Source organism: Rosa rugosa, chromosome 1 (assembly GCF_958449725.1).
Source record: "Rosa rugosa chromosome 1, drRosRugo1.1, whole genome shotgun sequence".
NCBI classification, from domain to species: domain Eukaryota; kingdom Viridiplantae; phylum Streptophyta; class Magnoliopsida; order Rosales; family Rosaceae; genus Rosa; species Rosa rugosa.
This window is the reverse complement of record NC_084820.1, coordinates 607008-631267: the sequence shown is the minus strand read 5'-3', so window position 1 is coordinate 631267 and position 24260 is coordinate 607008. Positions and strand designations below refer to the sequence as shown.

Here is a 24260-nt window from a genome sequence, read left to right as displayed (position 1 = left end):
TTTTTGGTTGTGAAGCTACGAAAGTGGGTTTAATGCTGGTTTTGGAGCGGAGATGCTCATAGACTTGCACCTAATCCAACCGTCTTCGTCGGCAGCATGGGCAACACATCCTCCATGCTCACTCAGTACGACATCGAAGAAGTTCAGCAACACTGCAATCACACATGTAACAATCTGGCTCTTCCCTTAATTTCATCACTGAATTACGAACCTTAGGATTCCCATTTGACTTTGATCTGTGTCTGTCCCATGTAGTTTCGCAGCAGGAGATAGTTTCTCTGTACAAGAGGTTCTGTCAGCTCGATCGCAGCGGCGGAGGTTTCATCTCCGCCGACGAGTTCTTGTCCGTACCTGAATTCGCAGTCAATCCTCTCTCTCAGGTAAGCATATATCCCCAAATAAAGGTTAAAGCTTTTGTGATCTGCGAGCAGTCAAGTTTTAAAGATTGAAGCTTTTGTTGAATCTGATAGCATACATGTGTCTTGGATCTACCCATATTGCTATTGCTAATTTGCTATGTAATCAGTAATTAAAGTACTCGTTTTGTGCCTTGTAATATATTTCTTTTAGGTGAAAATGGAGAATATGAATAATGTGCAATGTCATTCACATCTTGCAGAGATTGCTGAAGATACTGGATGGATTGAACTTTAAGGAATTTGTAGCATTCTTGTCAGCGTTCAGTTCTCGTGCAAGCTTGCAGCAAAAAATTGAGTGTAATTTCTACATCAATAAGTCACTTTAAGAAATGTAAGATTGGTTGATTCCATCTTTCTGAATTGCAGTTTGGTTTGTCGATCTGTTTTTAGTTATCTTCAAGGTATATGATTCTGACCACAATGGGAAAGTCACGTTCAATGACATGCTGAATGTTTTACGGGATTTGACTGGGCAGTTCATATCCGAGCAACAGAGGGAGGTTGGTTATTATCCAAAATTCTGGCTATTTTATTTCTCGCATGCATTGCTTGCTTATTTCAATTTTAGGGTAGTAAAGCAGACAAATATTTCAATTGTAAGTTTTTATACTTCATGCATACTTAGATTACATGGTTGCTAAATTTCACTAGAGTACATTATCCGATCATATACCTTGGTGTAAAAGCTCTGTAATGCTTCCGTTTAGATTGGAAAGGAAGCTTCAGATGGGATTAGTACTTGGCTTAAACAAGCTGCTCTTCTGTAAAGTATGCATTACAAGCTAGCTGGAATATGTTCAATCACCTTATTAGCTTTTTGTTTTGAAGCTATCAATCTATAATAATCTTGCTTTTATCTAGGGAGTCAGGTTTGGTTTTATGAATGATTTGATGTTTGGTTCTTACGCCAAACAGGGGAAAAGATGACTAATCTAAAAGTAGTGTGTGCTCTTTGTAGATTGATTGCCTTCTTGGAAGTATCTTCTTTAAGACCTAGTTTTCCATATATCTTGGTGATTGAAAATATGACGGTCTATTGCATTTCATACAAAGTAGACTAATTTTATACTTTGGTGGAACTTTTATTTGTGTGTTTGATTTTGTTTGTATTTGTGTGCATTTTTCTACAGCAAGTATTGACCCATGTCCTCGAGGAATCAGGCTATACAAAGGATTCTTCACTAACCATATCTGACTTTGTGAAGGTACCATACCTTATATCAGTTGATGCACATGATTATAGATATAACAGTGGCATCTCTTTTCTTAGCTTGTTTCATCTTAGTGATTGCTTGATTAGTTGATTAATCTTGACTATTCTGATTAGTATATTGATGTTCCCCTCCTAGTCATGCTTAGAAAACAATGAAAATAGATGTTCTTGATGAAGGGAGTTTTTGGAAGAAATGTTTTACCATGTGCATGGGACCATGGATCGAAATAAGGGACAGAGAACTTTGATTCCTCATTTTCTTTGTCATATATGGATTTCAAGCATATGGCATCCACTAGACACTTTTAATAATACTAGAAGTAATAGCTTACCCTTGCACCAGTCCTAGATTATAGACAGAGACAGAGACAGAGAGATAGAGGTTATTCATATGTGACGAACCCTTGATGTAAGGTTAAATATCTCAAGAAGTTGGCATGTTTTTTAGTTTTTATTATTTCCTTTTCAATTTGCAGTTGTGTTGACTTTTTTTATTCTTCTTGAAGTTCCCAAGTGTTATAGTTTCAGAAATAGCAAAGATTTTACAGCAACTTAATTGGAATTTTCTACTTGTACCTTTTTACAGACACTTTGAATTATCCCTCAACTGACCTTTCATTTCAACATACCTCTTGTTACATTAGCATGATGGGACTTTTATTGAACTGGCTGCTCTTGTTTGGATGTCTATAAAATCATTTTCTGCATTAAGTTAGACTTATGCAATAAGATGCTGGAAGCATGTATGTCCTTCACTAATGAGAAAACGCTAATCCCTCATTGTTTACAGACTCTTGGAAACTCAGCTTTGAAGATGGAGGTTGAGGTTCCTGTGGATTAAAATGGACAAATCTCAAAGCCAAGTTGCTCATGTATACACTTTCAGTTTTCTCATAAGTTATGTCAGAGCACTTATTTGGGATTGGTATGATCATGTTGCCCATTGGTTTGTTGAACACTAGCACCATGCATTTGTTGGAAGCTATCACACAGCTTAGGGCCAATAGAATTATGTAGGATTGTGTGTTAGTTCAGCTTGTAGAATAATGTAATTTATGCACAGGCTGTAGTAGGTACCAGAAGGCAAATAATTTGGTTTCTAGTTCGGCTTGTAGAGTAATGTGATTTGTGCACAGCTTCTGCCGTTGTCTTGAAAAAATAGTTGCTTTGTTTTAAGGGGTGTTTTACAGTTCCATCAACCTGAGGAATCAGATTGGATTGATTGTGTTATCAGGTGCATCTTTTGCGCCATGGCTAATTAAAAAAATTTGCTTGTGTCGAGTGTTGAGGCTAGTGATCATGTCAGTGTTTTTGCCTTTTCCAGAAGCATCATGCCATGACATTGGTGCTCAAATCCATGTCCGCCATTCAGCTAAACTAACCACGCTCATCTGTTTTGCCTACTTTTTCATCATCTGCCGCTTGGGTATGAAATTATTTCAGATGTTCTCGAGTACTTTCAGTTCTGACTTCTGTGTTATGGTAAACTGTCATTTTTGATTTTATAGCATCATTTGAATTTCCTTCTCCTAATAAGAATCAAGTTATTTGGACTTTCAGTCTCCGGATTGCGCCGCCCTCATCTTTGCAACAGTCAAAGTATGTAGCGGGGCCAAAATCAAATCAATGGCGTATGGAAAGCAATCAATATTTAACACTCCAGACTTGAATTTCTTATACGAACGAGTCCATTTCGCAGCTCTCCCCGCCCCACCTTATTCATTGCTTAAATTGTTTCCTTTTTTCTTTTACTCTGTTGTCCATTAATGAGCATGTCAAGCACGCTTGTGCAATGTGGCTCCCCAAGAAAATTAAAATATCATACGCAGGAATCCTGGCTCTTTCATGTGATGCAATGAATAAATCAAGAAAGAAAATAATAATTATAATAATACTAGCAAAGACGGGTTCTTGGAGTGCATTTCATGGAGCAACCTCCTCCGCATGTTATCAATGCATTGCTTGATGATTTGTGTGCAAGTCCTAGATCTAGGACTGTAATTTGTGATCTTTAGTTGTTTGTTTTTTCGGGTCTTTTGGCCTCCATCTATCCAAAAAAAAAAAAAAAAACGGGTTCTTTTTCCTTAATGATTTGGACTGAAACACATCGATAATGTGTGCTATGGACCCTCGTATTTTTACATTTTTACATTCATGTTGAATAACATTTTAGAAATTTTCCCTCGACTTAAAAAAGACTGGAGCTTTAAAATCATTAAATTCCACACTCCAGGCTGTGTCCCTAATCCTAGGCCAAAAATATAAACCAGATTCCAGGTTGTGTTTACTGTTGCCATCATGTCCATTGGATCCTCATTTATCATGATGATGGTTAAAATAGTATAGTTGACTCATATCCAGAGCTCTATCCAAATAGATAAAAAAGGAAAGCAAATACAGTTGACGATATATATATATGTATGTATATATAAGAGATGGTCGGCCATCGGCAGCAGGTCGACTACGTTTGCCAATTCCAGTGGGCCACATTCCGATTTGTATCCGTTAAAACTGCCACTAACGACTTTTTTTGAAAAATCAAAATGGCCCCTCAGATAGCGGTTGCGGGAGAAAAGGAACAAGTAGGGGCCACATTTACATGATTAAGGAGATGGATTACGACACTGATGGCCATGCTGGAGCTGTAATACGAGGCAAGACGACCTCGTTTTGGTTCGTGTATTTTTGGTTAGAGTCTTAGAGATAGAAAAAACGGAAAGACAGTTTTGTTGTTCCTATTCATTCAATTAATGCGTTCCTTCTGTTTCAGATAATGCTTCCAAATCAATGCTCTGCTTCTTACAGAAGAAGGCAAAGCAAACGTTAAGCTGTTGTAATTAATTTTTGGTATGTAATGCGTCTCCCCTGCTATTAATTCTAGAACCTAGGAAGGAACTCAGAGCTTTCCTTGGTGTTTCTCTTTTTGTATTCATTGTAGATCAGAAAAAGTTGGATTTTGTTGGATTTGTTCATTTATTTAGAATCTTGCATATCTTAAAAGTTTGTTCGTTTCTGGGCTCGTGTCTTCTTGTTCGTCCCTTATTTTGTTGTTGTTGTTGTTGTGGTCGAATTTCTCACAAGGTTGAATCTTTCGCAGCGATTTGTTGCTCTGAGAATTGAAGTTTAGGCCTTTCTGCACATCCCATCAGGTACATTATAATCCGGTTTTTCAATTTGATGATTTGGATTTCGATGCTATAGTTAACTCAATTTATGCGGCATGTTTACTGTGAGGCAATGTTTTTGATTCTGGATAGCTGATAATATTGCAATTGATTTTTGTTGCTAGAATTGCTCCCACATTTGAGATGGCGGAGTCAGTTGGGATGCCGGAGACTGATATAACGGCGTTAACCGAAGCGCTCAAGTCTCAGCAACAGCTGCTGCAAATGCTTTATGCTGATCTTGATCAGGAAAGAGAAGCTTCATCTACTGCAGCTGATGAAGCTCTATCCATGATACTGCGTTTGCAAGGTGAGAAGTCTGCTGTGAAGATGGAGGCCAATCAATACAAGAGATTGGCAGAGGAAAAGATATGTCATGCCGAGGAAGCTCTAGCGATTTTCGAGGATCTTATTTATCAGAAGGAAATGGAAATTGCTTCTTTGGAGTTTCAGCTTCAGGCTTATAGGTACAAACTGTTGAGCTTGGGTGTCAGTACCGAATTAGGTACCACCGAAAATGTGTATCCGGAAAACTTGTTGCAGCAAAGAGGTGATGGGGAAGCGGGTGGTGTTAGTGGGGCAATTAGAAGAATCAACTCTCTGCCTCCACTTGAGCTCAAGGATTTCCTCAACAAGAAATGCCCTGTAGAAAGAGAGAGTGAAAGTCTACCGAAAGAAAAACCTATGATACCAAAGCCAGAATCTTGTATGAAAAAGGGAGACAAAAAGGTGGACAAGGAAGTTACTTTCCAGGGCATTGATGCGGAGAAGAAATCGAGAAATGCTTCCAATGGCAACCTTAATTCGATCTGGGAGCAGATTAAGAAGTTAGATGACCGAGTGAGAGAGATATCAGATTGTCAAGATTCTGGTGGTAGAGGAAAATCTGGAATTTTGAAGGGTCCGGCTAGGACATGTTCATTACCTCCAATTCCGAAAGTAATCACAAGCACATCCCATGATACAGAAAGTGAAGATATTATTGCTACCTTTGAAAGAGTTAATCATAATAAGAGTGTACAGGAAACGGAGGCAATTGTTAGTACTACATGCTCGACTGGCGTCCATGATGTTTTTGAAGTTCCACAGAGCTATGAATGCAGTCCTAAAACTTTGGACAGTCCTAAATCTTTTGAAGGTGAGAAGAAAGAGTTTGATAAATTGACATTTGGTGTTGAGAGTTCTAAAGCTTTTGAAGTTGAGAAGAAAGAATTTATTGGCAAAGATGATTTGATATGTGATGAGATTAGTGAAGTGCATGTTCAAGATGAGACAGAGAGGGTTAAGAAAAGGTTTCATGGCAAGTTGCTCGAGAATAGAATATTGAGTCGAACGACCACTGTTGACTCAACTGCAAGGGAGAGAGTGGCTGCTGCGGTTACTGAGAATCAAGCCAGATTTCAACAGTTGTGGAGGAGGATAGAGCGGCTTGAGGGAGAGAGAAGTAGTGTAAGGAACGAAATAAGTCATGCAGGAGAAGAGGAGTTGAAGTTGTTTAGGGATATACGTGAGCAACTTAACTTAATTCGGTCTGAAATACATATTTGGAAGCCTAAGCAACCTCCTCCACAGGATGACGAGAACTTACACAGAAGTACTGTAAGGAATGAAATAAGTCATGCAGGAGAAGAGGATTTGAAGTTGTTTAGGGATATACGTGAGCAACTTAACTTAATTCGGTCTGAAATACATACTTGGAAGCCTAAGCAACCTCCTCGACAGGATGACGAGCCCTTACACATTGTTCAAGAGGTATGATTTTGTGACTTTCTCCTTTATGGTATTTTTGCTGCAATTTGATTGACATGTTTGATGATGTTCTGTGGTTTCTCAATTTTGTTGAACAGGCAATGCTACACTTTTGGCTCTGATCAAGCAGTTATGTGACACCAGTGAAAGTCATGCATCATCAGTTTTGAAGATTCGATATGCAGAAAAGGAATTTGTAAGAGTATCTCTGACTTTGTCTTCTCCAATGAGTGGTGTGTTCATTCTTTGATTTGAAGGTTGCATAGTGTACATTGACTAGGTGACAAGCAAATGTGTCTTCTTAGATTGTACAAGGAATGCTTTCATGTAAATTTTTAATTACTTCAACATTGAGATGCAGGTTGTAAGTGATAGTGTCTCATATTGAACAGAAATGACCATTGACTGCTGTGTACTTAAGATTCCAACTTTCCTAAGTTCCAGGAGTATTTTCCAGAGAATCTAATCAACTGGTGTTTAGTTGCAGTAAAAAACTGGAAATGAATTGCTAAAAGGTATAGTAATTTAGTAAAAATGGGGGACAGAAAAAAATCAGAAAAAGGTGTAGTAATTTAGTAAAAGTGGAGGACAGAAAACATTCAGAAAAAGGATTTATTTGTATGCTGTATTTTCATATTTTTCTGAATAATAACACCCCTTCTTTTTCATTCCCTCTGCGGCAAACAAAATGTTGCAGTTGCTTTCATTAGAAAGTGCTCTACTGTATGGATAGCTAGCTATTTTTGGTTTCATAATTAGGATATTAGCACCTAACCTTCCACTACTAATTTTAAAAATAGGCCATTCTATATCAAGGGTAGGCAGAAAGAGAACTGAATGCCTTTTTGGACTGTGGATATCAATCTGTGTTGGTTGCCACAAACACAATACTAAATATTATAGAGATTATCTATGGTACGTAATCTTAATTATTGATTCCCTGAATTAGAGTAATAATCTTTCCCCTTTATGCTTAGTTTAACTTTTTGCTGAATTCTCATTGCGCTTCTCTAAAAAAATAGTTACAGAAGGCACTTAATTGTACCCTAAACCTCATACAAACGTGTACAAATAAGAAACAATTGCCACAAATTCCAAGAGTAAGAAACAAATTAATTCAATGATTAGTAAAGTACTTCAACAAAACTAGTTCCCTCAGCATTCCAAAATCAGAGTGAATCAACCTTAGTGTCCACTTCTTCAATCAACAACGCTGACGAAGGATTGGAGATGTACTCCTTCACCTGGCTCATTTCATGAGCAACATCCTGCATATTTGGGCGCAATGAAGGATTGTGCTGTGTGCACATAAGACCAATCTCAATCAACTCCAGAACTACATCCCCCCATATTTTGTTATATTGCTTTGGCATTGAAGCTGGGGCACACCTTTCTACTGCTTGTTGAACTATAGGCTTGAGCCTCTGGGGGTACTGGGTTTTGATCCATTCCTGTAAGCTTGAACCTTCGTGAAAATCGACATCCGTTGGCCGCCTTCCTGTAACAATTTCTAACAGAAGCACCCCAAAGCTGAATACATCTCCCTGAGTCGAAGCACATTTTCCCATTCCATACTCTGCATATAGTGAAACATCAACGTGATTATTACTAGCAGAATGAACATTTGAATTTTATTATTGTAGAAAAAGTACATACCAGGAGCTATATAGCCAATGGATCCACATAACAAGCCATCTGCTGAGCTGAAGGATGTCGAGTCATTCATGAGAATACTCTCGTCTTCACCTTTAACTAGTCTTGCAATTCCAAAATCAGTAACCAAAGCTGTCATGTCATCATCTAGTAGAATGTTGCTCGGTTTAAGATCACAGTGTACAATTCTAACAGGAGAATGATGGTGCAAATAGGCAACTCCTTCAGCTACATCACTGCAGATGCTCACCAGCTGAATCAGATTCAATCCACAATGGCTTGATGATGACGAGTAAAGATGCCTCTCAAGGCTCCCATTCGACATCAATGGCAGAACAAGAGCCTTAAAGTCCGGTCTACTGCAAGTTGTGATGATTCTAATCAAATTTCTGTGCCTGGTTCTCTTCAGGACTTGGCATTCCCTTTTAAAGCTTCCTGAAATTTCTTCTTCTGTCTTCAAATCCAAAACTTTGACTGCTATTTCTGTGTTATCATGAAGGATACCCTTGTAGACGCGCCCAAATCGGCCTGAACCAATCAGGCTTGAAGCACTGAAACCACCAGTGGCTTCAATGAGCTGCTCATATGAGATTCTCGGGTACTTATGCTCTTCTTTTCCTACTTCTTCATCATCATCTCGCAATTTCCCATCATCAAAAATTCCCAAGTGCCTTCGGATTTTTGACCTGTGCATGAGGGGGTAACCAACTATGCAAAAAATGGGAGTGATGATTAATGACAGCAGGACTGAGAGTATAGCCAAATGGTGAGATTTCTTCTTTTTGCAGCTTGGCATGCCTTTTATTGAGCCACAGAGGCCAGCATTTCCGAGGAAAGAGTCTAAGCTCAGCAAAGAAAAGGCGCCTTTGTTTGATACATTCCCAGAGAAGTTGTTGAAAGAGAAGTTAAGTTGCTTGAGAGTTAAGGATTGCTGCAGAGATTCTGGTATTTCTCCAGCCAACTGGTTTGAAGATACATCAAGTTTCTGTAGAAAAGGCAACTTTCCTATTGAAACAGGGACAGGGCCTTGTAAGGAATTTGATGAAATGTTGAGGGACTCAAGGGCAATGCAGCTCCCAAGTTGTGATGGGATTGTGCCAGAAAGATTATTGGAAGACAGGTCTATTGCTAGCACCATGTCCATTTTGCTTAGCTCCATTGGTACCTCTCCATTTAAGTGATTACTTGACAAGTTCAAGTATAACTTCAAGCTCCTTAACCCTGCAACTTCACTAGGAATCACCCCAGTCATTTGATTGTGAGAAAGGTCTAGAATCTCTAAGTTGATGCACTTTCCTAGACTTGGTGGTATCGTCCCTGAGAGTTGATTCTCGTAGAGCAATAGCCTTCGTAGCTGGGAAAGGTTTTCGAAACTATCTGGGATTGAACCAGAAAACTTGTTTCTTGATAAATCTAGAAGGCCTAGATGGGAAATGCCACCCAGTTCAGATGGAATTTCACCAGAGAGTGAATTGTTCGAGAGATATATCCGTTCCAGCTTTCTCATTAGGCATAGTTTGGGTGGGATGGTTCCATGCAAATGGTTACTAGACAAGTTCAAGAGGGTGAGGTTGATAAGGTTTGAAATGTGAGGAGGGATTGAACCATAAAGAAGATTACTATCTAAATGAACTTGTACAAGATTGGTCGAAAGATCACCAATAATAGGCGGTATCTCTCCCCCAAGATTATTCCCAGCTAATTCAAGCTCTTGAAAGTTAGAGGCATTAAGTAAAGAGGTTAAAAAAGGTTCAAGGTTAGTGTTACCGTCATGGCTCACAAAGTCATTGTAGGACAAGTAGAGGTACTGCAACTTTGGCATTCTGGCTACAATCTCCGATGGGAGCTCCCCACTTAGCATGTTGGATTCTAAGTCGAGCCATTCTAGTTTCGAGGAGTTTGAAAGTGCTGCAGGAACCTGTCCAACTAGATGATTGGACCAAAGTAGAAGAAACCTCAGTTTTTTCATCTCACATCCATGTATTAAAGGAATTTTGCCGCTTATAGAATTGTTAGACAAGTCTATGTACTGCAGAGAATTAGAAGAGTGATTGCAGAAAAGCGGCATTGGAATTTCTCCCTCCAGCCGGTTGCTTCCCAAATCAAGATACACCAATCTGTGAAGGAAACCAAGCTCAGCTGCAATGTTTCCTTCAAGAAGATTTGAAGACAAGCTGAGTTGTGTGAGCCGAGAAAGAGAGCCTAACTCTCTTGGAATGTGACCTTCAAAGAAGTTGCTTGACAAATCAAGAATGGTTAAAGAAGAAAGATTAGAGAGAGCTGGTGAAATAGTGCCTCTTAAGGACTTTCTACTAAGATCAAGCTCCACAACTTGGTCTCTGGCATTGTTGCATCTGATGCCAGTCCAATTACAAAAATGAACATCGTCCAAATTAGAATTCCAGTCCTCTAGAGCATGGTGAGGGTCTGAAACAATCCCGGACATGAATGAAAGCAACGATGCCTTGTCTCTCATTGCTTGATGAACATTTTCTTGGCTCGAAAACACCGCAGCAGCCAAGAAAATGATGATCAAACAGAGAAAATTGAACATGAAAGTTCTATCATGACGAAGAAAACCCATCACGATTATGAACCTTGTTGATCAAATGAGTACAACAAAGTGATGGGAAAATAGAGAGAGATGAAACTAAGAGAGGCTAGGTTTGGATGCAATGTAGGGAAAACATGCATGCACCAACATATATGAGCTATAGAATAACTAGTTGTGCCTAACTGCCGTTGAAGGATTGGCGCCGGTGATGTTTGACTGTTGAAATAGTGCCAATGGCAGTCGTACAAGTGTGTATGGGCAACCGGACACGTCAGCATCGTTGAAGCCGTACGTAGAGCAGTAATGCTCTACATGTCAGCATATGATCACCATGCCTAACCACTTTCATCTTATATCTAATGAATTGGATGATTATGTTGCTAATCAATTGATTTAGATGTGAGCGTTGAGATTAGTGGATGTTGTGCTGTGGATGTGGGTTTGGGAGACTGTTAAGATAATATTGGACGATCAGCACGCTTCATATTAGGCTTAGGAAAGAAAGACGAAGTTCGTTTATGGCGAGGTCATTACACGTAGCATGTTTTACTCAAGGTTTTAAATATCGGTATCGTTGTATATATCGGTACTTTGAAAAAGGGAGATGTCGGAAATATCAGGGATATATCGGGGATACAGGGTAAGAAAATGTCGTTTTTGAAAAAAGTAAATTTATTAGAAATTTAGAACTACATATAAATACATATGAATGTCAACTTCATCTACATCCAAAAAGAGACTCTAGGCGGTTGAAAAGCCGCTCGCTGGTCTACGAAAATGCAATAATCAGACCAAGACATATGACCCATATAGTGCGAATTGTAGTGATGAACATGATAGTTATAGATCTCTTTAGAGCTGCCGACTGTTTCTCCTATAAGGGGATAATAAGGATGAACCCAACTAGATGACTGATCATATACTTCTACATATTGATTATATCCATAAGCATCATAACCAAATTGATTGTTGCCTTCATGAGATTCATTTGAGATCCCACTGCGCTCTGTGCTTAAACTGATAGAATCAAAACTTAAGGCAATTGAAGAAACATCAGATGGGGTACTTTGATCATCAGTTGCACCTCTTGTCCTCCTCCCATATCGGGTCTTCTCTTGAGCACCATGGCCAGCTGTTCTCACTCCGTGGTCTTCATCTTGGGTGGTATGATCAAAATTACCTTCACATGTAAATTGGAATCCTCCATCCACAGAAGATTCTCCATAGTCATATCTTTCACCTCCACCACCTATTCCGCTTCCACCCTCTCCACCATCATCAGAACTATCTGGAGTTGCTGTACCAACCCACGCATCATCACTATCTGAATTATCTTCTGGGTTTTTAACAACTTCTTCAGATAAGACTCTCTCTACGTTGATTCCAGCATTAGTTGCAGTTTCTACAACTTGTGGAAGAGGTCTTCCAGCTTCATCATCGAGGTGTGCAGGCATAATCCAATCATGAAGTGGATCAATGCCATTATCAAGCGGCTCGCTTGCAACATGAAATAGATCTATATAGTTGTTTTCATTTACCACATTATTCTTTGCCTGTTTATCTCGCAGCCGCAGCTTCATGTTGTAGTAGCAGTATACAAGCTTTTCCAACTTCTGATATGCCAAACGGTTCATTTGCTTGGTATGAACCATCCATTACTACTTTTAAATAATTGGAGCTTTTTTATCATCAGTATTATCACCAATAGAGATTGTCTAGGCAATTAGGCATGAACCAGCTTTCTAAGGCTTCACCATAATTTAAAATCAATAAAAAGAGACAAACATAAGCACCTATCTGCCCCTCTTGTCCGAATGAGTGTAAATAAACAATAGTCACTAGTCAGCAATCAAAGACTATAAGCCCCAAAGGGAAAAAAAAAAAGCAGCCATATTTTTACCTCAAATTTTACAGATATTTCTTCACTTTATCGGGGATATATCGTAAATATCTAATATATCGGGGATATTTGACGATGTCGGAGAAATTTCGCAGAAACGGTGAAAGATAAGATATTTACCCCCCTAAATATATCGGTCCGTCGAAAAAAGGAGACATCGGGGGAGATATCGGATATATCGCAGATATTTAAAACCTTGACTTTTACTCACAAATCACATTACATCATTAAGAAAATGGATAATTTTAGTATATTGATTGACGAGTTAGTGCGCACGAACCCAAAAAACTCTCAAACCTACGGGTCACGTTACATTATTGAGAAAATGGATAATTTTAGTACATTGGTCGGCGAGTTAGAGCGTACAAAACCAGAACTCTTCAAATTTGCTATGGATAATTTTAGTGCATTGGTCGGCGAGTTAGAGCGTACAAAACCAGAACTCCTCAAATTTGCTGGCCACAAATTAGTGTGAGTTGGGACACAAACCTTAGACATAGGGATTCCATATTAGGCAACTCGACGAACCGTGTCACACCATGTGGTTGGTGGTATGAATATTTAATTTTATATTTACAAAATTTAATTAATGAATTAAATTCGACACGTGGCATATCTGTCAATCTAAAATTTTCACATTAAGGGGGGTGTATTGTATTTAGATTTGTGCAGACTTTTTTTAATTGACATACTTTTTAAAAAGTCTACAGACTCTTTAAAAAGTTGATAGACTGCTATTGATTTCTTAAAACCATTGATTTTAGCAACAGACTTTTTGTTGATTCTTGAAAATCTATATACTTTATTATGAATGACTTCTATAGATTTTCTAGTAAATAAAAATAAAAAACAAAGAACACAACCAATGCAATCCAAATGCAAAGCAAGATAATAACTCATTGCCTCTTCAATAGTCAAGTATCTTATAGTAGAACTTGACTCAAATGAATGATTATTACTCTGTCTAGCTAGTTTGTTCTCATTTCTAATCTTCCAATCAACTTAAAGATACAATATAGATCACTTGATGCTTATGGTTAATTATTCTCATCAATTTTGTTTTCACCTATTAACATATATCATAAAAATATTGATCAATGTCTTGATCTATAATCAATTAATCGAAATTCAATTGTTCAAGCTTTCCTTGAACCATGATATAAATTCAAATCGATGAGAATAATTAATTAATAAGACAAAACCTAGTATTTCATAGCAACACTATTCAAGGTTTTAGGGGTAGACCACAATATTTGGGTCTTAGGGTTTCATAAATCATTTTTTATTGCTATAAAAAAAAATCACATTCAACAACTACAATGAACATGTTGGGTATCAAAAAATATTGATATCATGAAAGATTAGAGAAAAGATAAGAAGAAACAAGAAAGAGAGATGATAGTCACCATGGGGGTAGGAGTGAAATCCTTTGATCCTCTTTTAAAAAGAAAAAAAGAAAAAAAAAGAAAGAGAGATGATAGATAACCAACATCTTTGCGAGTAGAGAGAAAACTTTGATAGATTTAAAAAATATATATATATATATATATATATATATATATATATATATCTTTGATGGACTTTTTCAAATTTTTGGTCTGGTGGCTAGAAAATTATTGGAATTTGGTATGCATAGTTAACACTAAAAAGTCCATGATTATCCTTGATTTTCTAATTCCATAAGTATGAATGAAATTTTGAATACCTCTGAACTTTTATTCATTTTTAAAAGTCCTAATTGAATACTCCTGGATTTTGGTGGAATTCATAAAGTCTTTAAAAATCCTAATCGAATACCCCAAGACTTTCATGGACTGCTGAAAGTCTATATTGAATACACCCAGACTTTTAAATTGCATAGATTTCTTAAAAAGTTCCACTAATTCCATATACAATACACCCTCCTAAAAAGCGATAGATGTAGTATTTAAGTTGTTGGTGCTTTGGCGTTGGTATATTTGTCGGCTCAGCAGCTTCAGGTTACTTGGCACTGCTATTCATTAATTGGTACCAGAGCACTCACAGATGGATATGTAGCACAATTAACATGCAACTGATCAACATAAACAATTAGAACACAGTAAGTTCATAAAACCTAAATCCTAATTTATTCTAGTGTGTTGTTGGCACTTGGCACACAAGTTTAAAAATGATTGTGGAGTTAGGTATAATTTCAGACAAAACCAGATTTGATGATTAAAGTAATCTCTGTCAGACTGAGTAAACAAAGATGTCATGAATGAATCATTCTGAGATTGTAATTATCTATTCATATGCATCACCGACGGATCAATGGCTAAATTGCTAATCATTAGATTCTGGAAAAATTACACATTTGCTTTACGGAAGAAGACCAAAGGTAGAACACCCTTCATACCGTTAGCCTACTTTAAGAAGTTATAATATTCGAAAATAGTAAATTTTGATCTTTGTTTACTTTAATTCTGCACCTAATGGTTCATATTTACGTTGTTTGATTTGATGTACGACTCACTCAAGATGAAGTCATCGGACCGCCGACATATCTAATGAGGAGAAAATCTTGAGTGAGGCGGTCGTGTCACGTGATATGTCATTCTTACAAATCATAATTCAGAATTACCATACTTTACACACTAAAAACTGAAATACACTTTTATATTAGTGAAACAAAACGATTACACATATAATGAGAAATGATTAGACAGTCGGACGAACCTAAAACATTCCGGCCGCCCTAGTAAAAAGACCACCTCCCAATGTAGACTAGACATAGATACACCTCTCTATTTTCCTATAATGGACCTTAACCATTAAGCCCTATATGATAAAGAAGCAACTGAGCCTATATCTCGAAAGAACCAACTGGGCCTCTGTCTTAATTCACATGCAAAAGCCCTCTTGGTGGTTTTTCTAAATACAAAAAAAATCAGAAAAAAAATATCTTTGGAAATGGACAAGGGAAAGGTTTAAGCGAGGTTTCATCCTTCACTCACTCTCTTCAGCTGTTGCTATCAATGGCTTCCACAGCAGCCTCCTCATTCTCTCCAACCCCTCCTCATGCTCAGAGTCAGGGCTGGAGAAGACCTCCCAAACTCCATAACCACCACAAGTCCCTCAAAAACCTTCACTTTCTCTTCAGCTCAACCTCCAACTCCAACACCCTCTTCTTCAAGCCCTCACTCTCTTCCTCCACTCATTTCCCTCTCAGCCTCAAACCCACTCCAGACCCAGTTCAGTTCCACCAGCTAAACGACTCCGTCCAAGACAATCTCGTCGAAAACCTCGAGAATTCCATGAAATTCCAGGCACCCATCACCGAATTTCACCTAACTAGGTCTCCAGAATCGTCCCCAAGAATCTTCATCCAAGACCCACCATGGATTGCGTCCCTCTTTTTGAAGGGTATGTTCAAGAAAGCCAATAAAGAACTGAAACTGGAGTCCAAGGAAATCGATAGGAGGAAGTACAATCTGCTGAGGAGGAGGCAGATTAAGGCGGAGACGGAGGCGTGGGAGAAGATGGTGGATGAGTATAAGGACTTGGAGAGAGTAATGCGTGAGAAGAAGCTGGCTCCGAGCCTGCCTTATGTAAAGGCCTTGTTTTTGGGGTGGTTTGAGCCACTGAGGGAGGCCATTGCTAAGGAGCAGAAGGCACAGCAAACCAAGAAGCACAAGGCTGCGTTTGCGCCGCACATTGATTTGTTGCCCGCGGATAAGATGGCCCTGATTGTAATGCATAAGCTGATGGGGTTGGTGATGATGGGGAATCAAGATGGGTGTGTTCAGGTGGTTCAGGCTGCCGTGCACATTGGTATGGCCATAGAGCAGGAGGTGAGTGTTGTAGTCTTGATAATGTATGTGTTTTTCGGATAAGTTGATGCATATTGGTGTTATTAGGCGCTTGTTTAGCTTTTAGTTTAATGCAGTTTAATTGTATCATCAAGATTTTCTTGTTTGAACATTTGAAGTTGAAATATGATATAAAGTTATGTTACTGCAATTTAGGTTCGGATTCACAGTTTCTTGGAGAAGACCAAAAGTCTTCAGAGAAAGAAGACTGCGGCTGCGGATGAAGATGGTCTGAGCAAGGAGAAGGAGATACTGAGGAAACGTGTTAATGGTTTGATTAGAAGGAAAAGACTGGTTGAGGTGCAAAAGCTACTGAAAAAAGAAGATATGAAGCCCTGGGGTCGGGATACACAGGCTAAGGTTTGTTCAATTGTTGCTTTCAGCATTGTGTATTCTCTTAATATGGCTAATGAGTCCTTTATTGATTTTAGATTTATATTATGGGTTTCATTTTTCCTAACTTTTGTGTAATGTCATATTTCAGCTGGGAAGTCGGCTGATAGAACTATTAACAGAAACAGCTCATGTACAACCTCCGCTTGACCAATTGGCAGATGGTCCACCTGATGTTAGACCTGCATTTAGGCACAGACTAAAGGCTGCGGCAAAAAGTCCAGGGTTAGTCTTTTAACCACTCTTACCCCAAGTTTCCGTCAGCAGTTTACTTTCGAGAACAAGATCGCATGATGCTATACTATAATCTGTCAGAGTTTCTTTTAATTTGCTTTTCTTAGGTAGGAGTTGTTTAGATACTAGGAATTGCATTTTATTCCTTTGCCATAATATGTCTTCTTTTGGTCCTCACAGGCAGAAACTTGTAAAGAACTATGGAGTTATTGAATGTGATCCCCTAGTTCTTACCGGACTTGATAAAACTGTAAGTTGAGATATCTCCTTCCTTTTGAGTTTATCTGTGCAGTACACTTGAAATTAGTTGCATCATGATTTACACATAACCTACTGTCAATTTTCTGGCTTATTAATAAAGATAAATTTCCAAAGCTCACGTATTCGTTCCACATTCCTAGACATCTATTTGTAATATATATCCATATGTTCTGGCTTCCCATAATCCTATGTGAACATCATGTCACATAGCTGTGCAAGAACCTCAATTTTTGGAAGTCTGCCTCTGAAAGGAGCACGCAGGGGCTGGGAAGGGGTTGGTGTTTGGGGAGTTATACGTGTGATGTCTAGTAACATTGTGACTGCTGAAAATTAGCAGCCATTTCTTAGCGTTGTGTATATGCCAAGTATGCAATGATATATTGAACATGTCTTTGTTCTCAATGTACTGGCACTCTGTGCATTGTTATATTGAACATACCTTTACTCTCATTCTGTCACAGCCCTACTTAACAGTAACTTTTTGTGTCTATTCTTCACAGGCTAAACATATGTTGATTCCTTATGTGCCAATGTTGGTGCCTCCCAAAAGATGGAAAGGGTAAATAAAGAAAATCTATTTACATATACCACTGAGAAATTAGTGTCAGATAAATTACAAGCTCTCAGCTGTCTATAACATTTATTCTTGTTTTGTAATAGTTTTGCTTCTTCTTCTTTTTTTTTTTTTTTAAATAAATCTTTTGAAAATATTTCCAGGTATGACAAGGGTGGGCACTTGTTCCTACCTTCTTATGTCATGCGTACCCATGGATCTAGGAAGCAGGTAGATACAATGAGAAATATTCCTGGAAGACAGATGCAGAAAGTATTTGAGGTATATAAGTACCATTTACTGCTGATTTTTTCCTTTTGTTGAAAAAGGTCAATGCCAGTTCTTTTACTCAGTTGTTTGGTTAATGGTTGAGACATAAGCCATAAGATATGGTGATATGCACCCTTGTTAGTACCCCTGCTCTTTTGAGTAGATTAATGACCATGATGATACGGGAATTTAGATCATGAAGGAAAATTCGCCTGTGCATAGGAACTAGTTTCTGGTCCTTCAACATTTACATTCTACACAGCATGAAAATGATATTCGCTTTTGATATGATGTGTGCACAGGCCCTCGATATGCTTGGAAGCACCAAATGGCGGATTAATAAAAAGGTTCTTAACGTGGTGGAGAGCATCTGGGCTAGAGGTGGCAACATTGCAGGCCTGGTTGATCGTGAAGATGTGAGGACATATAATCTCTTCCATAATAATACATTCAACCTTTTTCATTACTATTCTAGCATTTAATCAAACTACCCGTGATATACCACAAAGATTTTAATCCAGAGTCTCATTTTCCTGTAGGTTCCTGTACCAGAGAAACCACCATCTGAGGATTTAACAGAAATTCAGGAATGGAGATGGAGTGCAAGAAAAGCAAAGAAGCTTAACCAAGAGAGGCATTCTCAACGATGTGACACTGAACTTAAGCTCTCTGTAAGGTCTCCTTCTGATTATATAAAATTTTATTGCTTGATCTTGTAATGTTGAGAACCCTTTTAATTTGCATTGATAGTTGATCCAGTCACTACACTAGTCGAAACTTAAAAGTCTAGTGACTCTTGCCTAGAATTGGTACACTCAATACGTACATGTGGTCAATGGGATAGTGGATAGCCAGGTCACACTTGTGTTTGGGTTGCATATTTACGAGACTATATAATAATTTTAATGGAATTTAACCATATCCTCTGGAACAACTGTATACATCTTCACATTTCAGTCTGCCAAAAATAATAACGGGTCGCCTGATTCTGAAATAGGTCGCGCGCAGAATGAAAGACGAGGAAGGCTTTTATTATCCCCACAATCTTGATTTCCGAGGCCGAGCATACCCAATGCATCCCCATTTGAATCATTTGAGTTCTGATCTATGTCGAGGAGTCCTTGAATTTGCTGAAGGGCGGCCATTGGGGAAGTCCGGATTGCGATGGCTGAAGATTCATTTAGCAAACTTGTATTCAGGTGGTGTTGAAAAGCTTTCATACGATGGGCGTATAGCATTCGTGGATAACCACATTGATGATATATTTGATTCAGCAACAAACCCTGTTAATGGAAATCGTTGGTGGTTAACTGCTGAAGATCCTTTACAGTGCCTAGCTGCTTGTATCAATCTATCAGAAGCCTTAAATAGCCCATCACCACATACTGTCATTTCTCATTTACCCATCCATCAGGTAAAATGCTTCCTAGGATCGTGGAGTAATAAAAGGGGTACTTTAGTTTATGCAAGTTGATTATGTGTCTTTTTTATCCACTATTCAAAGCCATATTATTTTTTAAAATTTTTACACAAATGATAAGTTTTTCTGGTAAGTGGTAACATATTTGTACTTCTGGTAAACTATACTCTATGAACATAATGCTAGATCTTAATCCTGCCTCATTTTATTATTTTATGTCATTTACTATCTTCAATTTGTAAAGTACAAGTTATTTTGGTTGTGTATTTTTCTTTGGAGAGTGCATTAACAGCGATCTCAAAATCTTCTAGGATGGTTCGTGCAATGGCTTACAGCACTATGCAGCCTTGGGGAGAGATACTGTATGTGCTTTATCCTCGTAGATTTGAGTTTCTCTGTTTTTACGTTCTGCTTACTAGATGCTTGCTTTTTTTATTTATTTTCTATTTATATTTTATTCTACTTTTGTTCCCGCGAGCAAACTGTTCAATTTGTTCTGTTGTTTACAACTTCCACTTATTTGTTCATATGATATAAAGTGCTTTGCTTTGCTGATTTTTTTTTTTTATGTTTTCAGTTGGAAGCAGCTGCAGTCAACTTAGTTGCTGGAGAGAAACCTGCTGATGTGTATTCAGAAATAGCTGTGAGGTATACAACTTTTGAAATACAATAGAATTGTCTCGTCTATCCCATGTTGAATCTCATGTTAAATTGTATACCAAATACAAAGGCTTAAGAAAAGACTTACAAGCCAGGGCATTAAAAATGTGAGGTAGATGCACCTTCTATAAGCTCTGCCCATACCGCTCCTTACAATGTACAACTGCATTGTGAATTTGTGATTTATTGTTTCTTTGCTCTAGGGTGGTGCTATAGATGCATATTAATGCACTCTGTATCACTATATAGGTCGTGAGCCACTCCTCAATACCACTTATTTTGACTTATCTTGCATATGTATATATTGCCAGGGTACATGACATTATGAAGAGAGACAGCGATAAGGACCCAACTACCAGCCCAAATGCTTTATTGGCTAGAGTCTTAGTCGATCAGGTTGATCTTTCTTGGTTCTTTAAGACTTAAAATGGCAATATATTATATAGTGTTTTTTTTTCTTGGTCAATAAATAAGTCCATATGCATATTTATCAATTGACAATTTATGGTTTTGGAAGCTTTCAGATTGATCGGAAATTGGTGAAACAGACTGTGATGACTTCAGTATATGGTGTTACTTACGTTGGGGCGCGTGAACAGATAAAAAGAAGATTAGAGGAGAAGGGTCTTATAACTGATGATAGACTATTGTTCACCGCAGCTTGTTATGCTGCTAAAGTAAGCAACCAGATACGCCAAAACTCCTTGATATATTTATGGAACAAAAACTAAGTGCAGAATTTCTTGGATTTCATTTCATCATTTGGATAGTTGAGTAAATATAAAATGCTTGGTTAACCTATTCAATATGTTTGGTTTATAGATTATTAGGTCATGGATCTTTTTAGACTTTCCTAACTGCCAGAAGTTTTTATTAACTATCAATTTCAAATTTCACATGGTCATGGTTAGGTCATGGTTTTATGGTTTCAAATTTCGTATGGTCATTTCTTAATATAAATGTCTAGTTTCTACCTCTTGTTATTCTCATGTATTAGGTAGTTTCTTACAAAACACCATAATATTTTTCCAGGTGACACTGGCTGCCCTTGGAGAGATTTTCCAAGCTGCACGTGGCATAATGAGCTGGCTTGGTGATTGTGCCAAGGTACTTTTTTTTCTTTAACGTTTTGGTCACTAAAGGATAGACCTAGAGTGCCTGGTAGATCTGAGAGTTAAGTTGTTATCTGAAATTTTGCAGGTAATTGCTTCAGAAAATCAGCCTGTTCGTTGGACGACTCCTCTAGGTCTTCCTGTTGTGCAACCATACTGTAAAAGTGAACGACATCTTGTAAGTTTTGACATATTGTTTTAAATTTACTTTCATAGACAAATCAGCATTTGGCTTAGTCTCAAATAAAATTGTTTAATACAAAGTATCAGGATGCTTGCACTGAGGGGTTGATGTACCTCTATGTGATACCTTTGTGCTCTTCTCATCATTTGCTCACATTCTTTTTGGATGGCACTGGAACGGGCACTGGAAATGGAAAATGTTTCAAAATTATTTGGGATATGGTTGCTAAGAGTTTACCAATACACCTTGTAGTTGTAGGCTTTCCAGCTTTATGGACACGTAAACCTCTTGGTGTCGAGCTGATGAACATTCTTTATATGGCAGTCCATATGTTTAATGAGTTGGTTTTTAATATGGAATTTTCATTAAAAGCTTCAAAATGAGGTTTCTCTTCCACTTGAGATTCAATGAAAGCTAAAAATACTGCTAGAAGACATTGTTTGCTAGATGACTACCCCTTTCATGGTGCTGCAACTTAATTTAAATGACAATTTAGTAACTAGTCTCTCGGATTTGCAGATAAGAACATCCCTTCAGGTTCTGGCCTTGCAGCGGGAGAGTAACTTGGTAGATGTAAGGAAACAGAGAACGGCATTTCCTCCAAATTTTGTACACTCACTTGATGGTTCACACATGATGATGACAGCTCTTGCCTGCAGGGATGCTGGCATACGCTTTGCAGGTTTGTCTCCACATGTAGTTTGTATCTCTGTATTAGACTGGATTTGACTAATTCAGTTAGATCTTTCAACCGAAGCCAAGTTAATTATCAAAATGGTGTAAAACGTGTGTATCAAAAGAAAGATGCTTAGGAATGTGAATTTAAGTGAATATTGATGTTTGAAAGTTAAAAATGATTTATCTAATAGATTCTATGCACTGATGAGTGGTGCCTGCTTCTCTCTTTTGTATCATATATCTTCATTTGTTTGCAAGAAACTAAAATGTAGATGCTATCTGCACTGTATAAATTTTATATGTGCTTATTTGTTTTTGAGAATACAGTGAAATGGGCACTCATGCCCATGCCCCCAAATCATGATTGTAGGTCTTAATGTGAAAAATGTGCTTGAAGTCAAAAGCTCGATCTAATGGTTCACAAATTTGAGGATAAAGACCTTCTTTTCCGAAAGTACTAAATTTTTGTTGAATGATATTGGAACCAACATCTTGCTTAAAGTTCTCTGTACTGAGATGATCAGAGGGCAGAGTAGAAAATAAAGTCTGTGGTTTGTAGTGGTTTAAATTCTGATAAATATGTTTTTCTCACATACACGTTAAACTATGTTATATATGTTTTTCTCACATACGTGTTAAACTACGTTATATTCTCATAGATGTTAAAACATGTGTGCAGGGGTGCATGACTCCTTCTGGACTCATGCATGTGACGTGGATCTAATGAACCAGATACTAAGGGAAAACTTTGTGGAGCTCTATAGCAAGCCGATACTTGAGAATGTGAGTTAATAGGCCTATTTCTTGAAATTAAATTTTTTTGTCCGACTATGGCTGCTTTAATGCAACTAAGGAGGAAGAATATTAAAAAAAAAAAGAAAAAAAGATATTGCTGAGAAACAAACTTTCAATAAAACAATTCACAATTGCACCTATCATTGGAAGGCTACTTTCAACTTCACCCTAAACTACTCCTTGGATATTATACTATGAATAATGAAATGGTGAAAGAAACTTGCATTTAGAAAGTTGTTTTACAACCTTATATGATCATATGATGTATACGTAACCAGATTCATGGTTCTATGTTATTGCTTGAAACTCTTTACTTTTTTCTTCCAGCAAATAAGAAACTTTCCTCTAAGCTGCTCCATCCTAAAATTATATTGTTTTAATTTCCATTGAGTGACTTTGTGATAACTCTTTTTGTTTCCAGTTGCTTAAAAGCTTTCAAGCAGCGTATCCAGAATTGTCGTTTCCTCCCCTCCCAGAAAGAGGTGACTTTGACTTGCAAGAGGTTCTAAAATCTCCATACTTTTTCAATTGAATCTTCACATAAGCAGCGATAATAACCAGCATGGGGATAGCAGTCTCACTTATACCATATATGTCACCCCCAAATGACCCAGTAGCTTTATCAAGAGTTCATCGAGATATGGACATAAGTTGAAATGGGTAACAGAAGGTTGCTTCTGAGAGAGCTGATAGGGAAATGTTTGATTCCCAATGCTCTGCAGCAAGTCTGTGATTGTGATCATCTTCACAGGTTCCACATTTTAGAGGCGAACGATGTACAGTACGGGAGACTCCTTTTTCTGAAGTTCACGGTTCAAGATCTATCTTAAGTGGGAAATGTTTTTGGAGGCTAGAGGTATATAAGCTGGGAAGTGTGTCCTGGCCATAGGAGCTAATTTAGCAAGGTTCATCCGAGTGGTGCGAAATTCTTGTATCGGAATAGAAAGGGTAGAAAGGGATTGGAACATGTTATATGGCATACCTGTAGAATTGTGAATGGAAAATTCTTGCAAATTTTTGCGCAAGAAGTGTAAAGAAATGAAGGACTTGTATTGATGGTTCTGTATAAATGTAAACTTTCCAACTTGAAAACAAGATCCTAAATGAAGTGCGCTCATGTGTTGGGGGTTCAGACAGATTTGTGCATGACTCTGAATTTACTTTTCAAGCTTTCTCTAGCAATCACAGCAAGAAGCCAAGAAGAGAATGCTTCAAAGC

At 37.9% G+C, this 24260-nt stretch overlaps 4 protein-coding genes across 4 annotated transcripts; 3 read left to right on the top strand and 1 right to left on the bottom strand.

Moving 5' to 3' along the window:
• On the top strand, positions 1–2913 carry LOC133708467 (uncharacterized). The gene is made up of 6 exons (XM_062133939.1): positions 1–166; positions 256–380; positions 620–716; positions 810–919; positions 1550–1624; positions 2423–2913. The coding sequence occupies exons 1-6, from the start codon at positions 97–99 to the stop codon at positions 2471–2473; spliced, it is 528 nt and encodes a 175-aa protein (XP_061989923.1). The 5' UTR covers positions 1–96; the 3' UTR covers positions 2474–2913.
• A 1349-nt stretch (positions 2914–4262) lies between these two features.
• LOC133708461 (uncharacterized) lies at positions 4263–6913 on the top strand. The gene is made up of 4 exons (XM_062133924.1): positions 4263–4479; positions 4730–4781; positions 4922–6548; positions 6644–6913. The coding sequence occupies exons 3-4, from the start codon at positions 4941–4943 to the stop codon at positions 6665–6667; spliced, it is 1632 nt and encodes a 543-aa protein (XP_061989908.1). The 5' UTR covers positions 4263–4479; positions 4730–4781; positions 4922–4940; the 3' UTR covers positions 6668–6913.
• Positions 6914–7474: 561 nt separating this feature from the next.
• On the bottom strand, positions 7475–10873 carry LOC133726904 (putative leucine-rich repeat receptor-like serine/threonine-protein kinase At2g24130). The gene is made up of 2 exons (XM_062154538.1): positions 8202–10873; positions 7475–8121 (listed from the first exon to the last, which is right to left on the bottom strand). The coding sequence occupies exons 1-2, from the start codon at positions 10780–10782 to the stop codon at positions 7715–7717; spliced, it is 2988 nt and encodes a 995-aa protein (XP_062010522.1). The 5' UTR covers positions 10783–10873; the 3' UTR covers positions 7475–7714.
• Positions 10874–15595: 4722 nt separating this feature from the next.
• On the top strand, positions 15596–24178 carry LOC133708431 (DNA-directed RNA polymerase 3, chloroplastic). The gene is made up of 18 exons (XM_062133893.1): positions 15596–16464; positions 16639–16842; positions 16967–17100; positions 17290–17359; positions 17871–17929; positions 18088–18205; positions 18496–18609; positions 18733–18864; positions 19191–19607; positions 19925–19975; positions 20191–20261; positions 20585–20669; positions 20798–20950; positions 21306–21380; positions 21474–21563; positions 22089–22251; positions 22927–23030; positions 23464–24178. Exons 1-18 carry the CDS (start codon positions 15649–15651, stop codon positions 23572–23574), a joined length of 2967 nt encoding a protein of 988 aa, XP_061989877.1. The 5' UTR covers positions 15596–15648; the 3' UTR covers positions 23575–24178.
• The last annotated feature ends 82 nt before the right edge of the window (positions 24179–24260 follow it).

Bases quoted from the DNA above. Each gene is read 5' to 3' on its own strand.
- LOC133726904 (XM_062154538.1), bottom strand. From the start codon at position 10,782: ATGGGTTTTCTTCGTCATGATAGAACTTTCATGTTCAATTTTCTCTGT. The intron at 8,122-8,201 runs GTATGTACTTTT...CACTATATGCAG, and splicing joins CATTGGCTATATAGCTCCTG to AGTATGGAATGGGAAAATGT.
- LOC133708467 (XM_062133939.1), top strand. From the start codon at position 97: ATGGGCAACACATCCTCCATGCTCACTCAGTACGACATCGAAGAAGTT. The intron at 167-255 runs GTAACAATCTGG...TGTCCCATGTAG, and splicing joins GCAACACTGCAATCACACAT to TTTCGCAGCAGGAGATAGTT. The intron at 717-809 runs GTAATTTCTACA...ATCTGTTTTTAG, and splicing joins CTTGCAGCAAAAAATTGAGT to TTATCTTCAAGGTATATGAT.
- LOC133708461 (XM_062133924.1), top strand. From the start codon at position 4,941: ATGGCGGAGTCAGTTGGGATGCCGGAGACTGATATAACGGCGTTAACC. The intron at 6,549-6,643 runs GTATGATTTTGT...TTTGTTGAACAG, and splicing joins CCTTACACATTGTTCAAGAG to GCAATGCTACACTTTTGGCT.
- LOC133708431 (XM_062133893.1), top strand. From the start codon at position 15,649: ATGGCTTCCACAGCAGCCTCCTCATTCTCTCCAACCCCTCCTCATGCT. The intron at 16,465-16,638 runs GTGAGTGTTGTA...ACTGCAATTTAG, and splicing joins GTATGGCCATAGAGCAGGAG to GTTCGGATTCACAGTTTCTT. The intron at 18,865-19,190 runs GTAAGGTCTCCT...ATTCTGAAATAG, and splicing joins ACACTGAACTTAAGCTCTCT to GTCGCGCGCAGAATGAAAGA.